The sequence below is a fragment of the Medicago sativa genome, chromosome 8, assembly GCF_051527215.1.
Source record: "Medicago sativa cultivar Bolivia chromosome 8, Bolivia_mono, whole genome shotgun sequence".
NCBI classification, from domain to species: domain Eukaryota; kingdom Viridiplantae; phylum Streptophyta; class Magnoliopsida; order Fabales; family Fabaceae; genus Medicago; species Medicago sativa.
The window spans coordinates 33,954,042-33,958,129 of NC_140756.1; the positions used below are offsets into that span (position 1 = coordinate 33,954,042).

At 36.3% G+C, this 4,088-nt stretch overlaps 1 protein-coding gene across 1 annotated transcript; it reads left to right on the forward strand.

The window, feature by feature from the left end:
* Nucleotides 1-2,239: 2,239 nt before the first annotated feature.
* LOC146898647 (uncharacterized) lies at nucleotides 2,240-3,619 on the forward strand. Its single transcript, XM_085736591.1, has one exon. It carries the CDS (start codon nucleotides 2,240-2,242, stop codon nucleotides 3,617-3,619), a length of 1,380 nt encoding a protein of 459 aa, XP_085592717.1.
* Nucleotides 3,620-4,088: the final 469 nt, after the last annotated feature.

A 4,088-nucleotide genomic window follows, 5' to 3' on the forward strand; every position in this document is an offset into this window, starting at 1 on the left:
CAAGGTGCAAAACGCGTTTTTATTGTCTCAGTTTGACAAGTTTAAGTTCCGAACTGGGTTTAGGTGTAAACACGAAAGTTGTAGGTATGGATGTTAGCGTTCTAATGCCGTTGGTCTCACGTCAATAGGATTTATAGAACTTGAGTTATGGTCAAATTACTGCACGTAAGTCACAGTGAATTTTTATGGACTTTCAGCACAACTTTTCCGAATTTAAAATGAAAACTGGTATTGATCGGTACAGAACTGGTCTTAGGCGTAAACATGAAAGTTTTAGATAATTTTGCTAGATTTCTAGTGGCTTTGGTTTGACGTGAAAATGATGTTTGATCTTTGAGTTATGATTAAAATACTACAGGGAGGTCTTTGCAAAATTGTACGGTGACAGCATTCTCTGTTTCATGTTTTTGCGTTTTGTTCATATGTTTCTGTTTTGAATTGATCTTTGTTGTAAACATGAAAGTTGTTGATATTTGTGATATCTTTCCAGTAGCTTTTGTTTGACATGAAAATATGTTGTGCACAATTTATTATGTTTTTACAAAGATACATAGTGAATTATTGTTGATGTTTAAATACGATGTTATATGAAGTTGTTTATGATTGATGAATATGATGTTTTAAGATGTTGTTTATTATCATTTGATATTGTTATATTATGATATGACATGAATTATTTATGTGATCCATATGTTGTCAAGATGCTAAGATGTTAAGACGTTAAGATGATAAGAGTTGTTAAGTCATCGAGTCGTTATGAAGTCATCAAGTTGTTAAGATGTTATATTGTCAAGATGTCAAGATGTCAAGATGTCAAGATGTCATAGATGTTCATGAAGTTGTCTAAGTTGTACGAAAGTTATGTCGTTGCATTAAAGTTGTGTCGTTGCATAGTCAGAGATGGGGGCTTAATGCCCGACAGGTTCTTTATGGCCTTAGCGATGGGGGCTTAATGCCCGACAGGTTCTTTATGACCTTAGCGATGGGGGCTTAATGCCCGACAGGTTCAAATATGACCTTAGCGAAGGGGGCTTAATGCCCTGGTGGTACCACATGCATGTTGAAGTTGTCTAAGTTGTTTTTGAAGTTGTCTAAGTTGTTGTTGAAGTTGTCTAAGTTGTTTTTGAAGTTGTTGTTGCATTGTAGAGTCGTCATAACTTATATTTAATTATGATTTAATGATGATGATGTTTGACGATGATGTTGTTCATGTTTGATGATGATGTTTATTTTGATGATGATGTTTGATGATGATGTTGTTCATGTTTGACGATGATGTTGTTTAGGATTGATGATGATGTTGATTATGATTTGCTTATGAATTATGATGGTTGAATATGAAGTTGTTATGATAAGATGCTATGTGATTTATGATATGCTGATATGTGAATATGATAAGATGTTATACGTTTATTAATGATGATGTATGATGATTCCTCGTGATTATATTTAAGATGGATTGTTTGTGATTATGTTTATGGTTGATATATAATGTTATGAGATGGTTATGATTAGTACTTGATGTTATATGATGTTGTTTATGTCTATGATTAAGATGCTATGATTAAAAGGATATATGATAATGCTTATGACTAATATTTGTAGATATGTGATGATATTTATATGATGATATAATATGAAGTATATGACTAATGTAGGAAGAATAATGATACTAGTTAAGGAAGTTTAAGTTGCTAGATATGATTAATGAATTATAGGATGTTTAAGTTGTTGAATGTACTTTACATGATTTATATGCTTTATATTATTGTTTGAGAAATCTCACCCCTCTGCTTGGAAATGTTGCTCTTCGTATGGGTAACTTGCAGGTAACCAGGATTAGTTGCGGTCGTGAGTGGACTCCTCACAAGTGTGTCTTAGGTGCTCTGATACGTAACGGGATGGGATTATGTCTTTACTTTCTGTTCCTTACATATTACTTTATGAATCTTTCAAGAATTGATGTTGAACTAAGTTTTATGAAATTTTATATTGAGGCCCTTGTGCCAAAGATTATTTAAGTTGTCAAACTATTCCGCTGCGAAGATTTAAAGATTATGTTGTTATATTTTTGAAGAATAAATTGTTATTTATTCCGTTTATAAATTTTTAAGAAATGTAGCATTCCGTTTAAGGTTGAATTACTCTGATTTTTAATTATGAAATTTTTACGTTGGGAAAACGGGGTGTTACAACCCTCCGGACCGAAAATGAGATTTTGAAGAACTTAGTATCTTTGATGACGGTTGCACAGAGTCAGCCATTATCTCTTCCAGTTGGCAGCACTCAAGCTCAGACGGTTGCTTCCACTACCCCGATTTCAACAGTGTTTGCTAGTACTCCTCAACATGCTATGCTGGAAGGATATCTCTGGAGTACACCTTTAAGTGCTAGTGAAATACTCTGTCCCGTTGTTTCTAAGGTTCAAACTCCTTTTGTGCAACAATCAGGCCCTTTGCTCCCTCAAGCTGCTATGACCTACTCAGCTCCTTTGGTTCATAAACCCATCTATCAACCAGGAAGTGTGGTTGCATATAACCAGGTAGAAGAACTGAGAGAGAAGTTTGATGCATTACGGTTGGAATTGAAAGCTCTCCGTGGGGAAGAAATGTTTGGGGAGAGTGCTTATGATCTCTGCTTGGTACCAAATGTCATGATACCACCCAAATTCAAGGTTCCTGATTTTGAGAAGTACAAAGGGAATACTTGCCCTAAAGACCATTTGACAATGTATGCCAGAAAGATGTCCCCTCAAGCCGGCAATGATGAGCTTCTTATCTACTGCTTTCAAGATAGTTTGACTGGTGCCGCTTTGAAATGGTACACGGGCCTAAGTCGTGCTGATGTCAAAACTTTCATTGATTTGGGCGATGCCTTCGTCCGACGATACAACTACAACTTGTACTTGGCCCTAGACAGAGACGATCTGCAAGCCATGACACAGAATGATAATGAATCTTTCAAAGCATATGCCCAGCGATGGAGAGATTTTGCCGATCAAGTCCGTCCACCTCTGGAAGAGGAAGAATTGACCAAGATTTTCTTGAGGACTCTAGATCAGTTTTATTATGAGAAAATGGTTGGAAGTGCTCCCAACAACTTTGCAAAGATGATGATTATAGGAATGCGCCTTGAAAAAGGGGTCCGAGAGGGACGTCTGGTCAAAGAAGGTGTTCCCACTGACCGTTCAGAGGAGGAAGACCAAGAAATGAATATGGTGGAAAGTCAGCCTCAACAACAGTATCTGGCTTATCACCCTGCTGCCGTTGATATGCCTTTCATAAGTGCTGTTCAAAATCCAGGTTATCAACCCCAATTTCAACAATGTCAACAACAGCCTCGACAACAGGCTTCAAGGAAACAGATTGATCCGATTCCCATGAAGTATGCAGAGTTGTTTCCAAAATTACTCGAAAAGAATTTGGTCTACACTAAGGCACCTCCTCCAGTGCCAGCAAAATTGACATCCCGGTACAGGCCGGATCTCTTTTGTGCTTTCCATCAAGGGGCACCAGGTCATGATATCGAGCACTGTTTTGCGTTGCAGAAGATAGTTCAGAAGTTGATCCGAAAAAACCTTATACCTTTCGAAGAGTTTGAATTTGAATGTGAAAGTTAATCCGCTATCGGATCTTGGTATCTAAGGTTGACACATGAAATGTTTAATCTGCAATCAGGTCGTTGATGATGTTTATTTCTATTACTCATCTGTTCAATTAATATGTTTGTTTGTTGCTTTATGTTTTTCAAAAAAAAAAAATCTTTTCGTCCCACCCGAGACGGAAGTGAACTTGTTTAGGGCTTTTTTTTTGCTTTATGTATTTTCATCATTAAAAAAGTCGCTTTGTTCCCGACTTTGTTTTTATTTTGTGCTTTTTTTTGGAAAAAATGGTAATACAAAAAACAAAAAAATTATTTTTCCTTTAATCATTTCCACGTATCTGCATAATCATAATGTTTATATCAATAATCAAATCATGCATTAAAAAACCCGTTGAACACATTAACCATATACTCTCTTCCAATCGTGAGTTCCCTTTGTCCGAAGCTGAAGAAGGAAAATGAAGAGATTCCCGACGAGATCTCTC

Excerpts from the sequence above, each read along its gene's own strand:
- LOC146898647 (XM_085736591.1), top strand. The coding sequence starts at position 2,240 with ATGACGGTTGCACAGAGTCAGCCATTATCTCTTCCAGTTGGCAGCACT.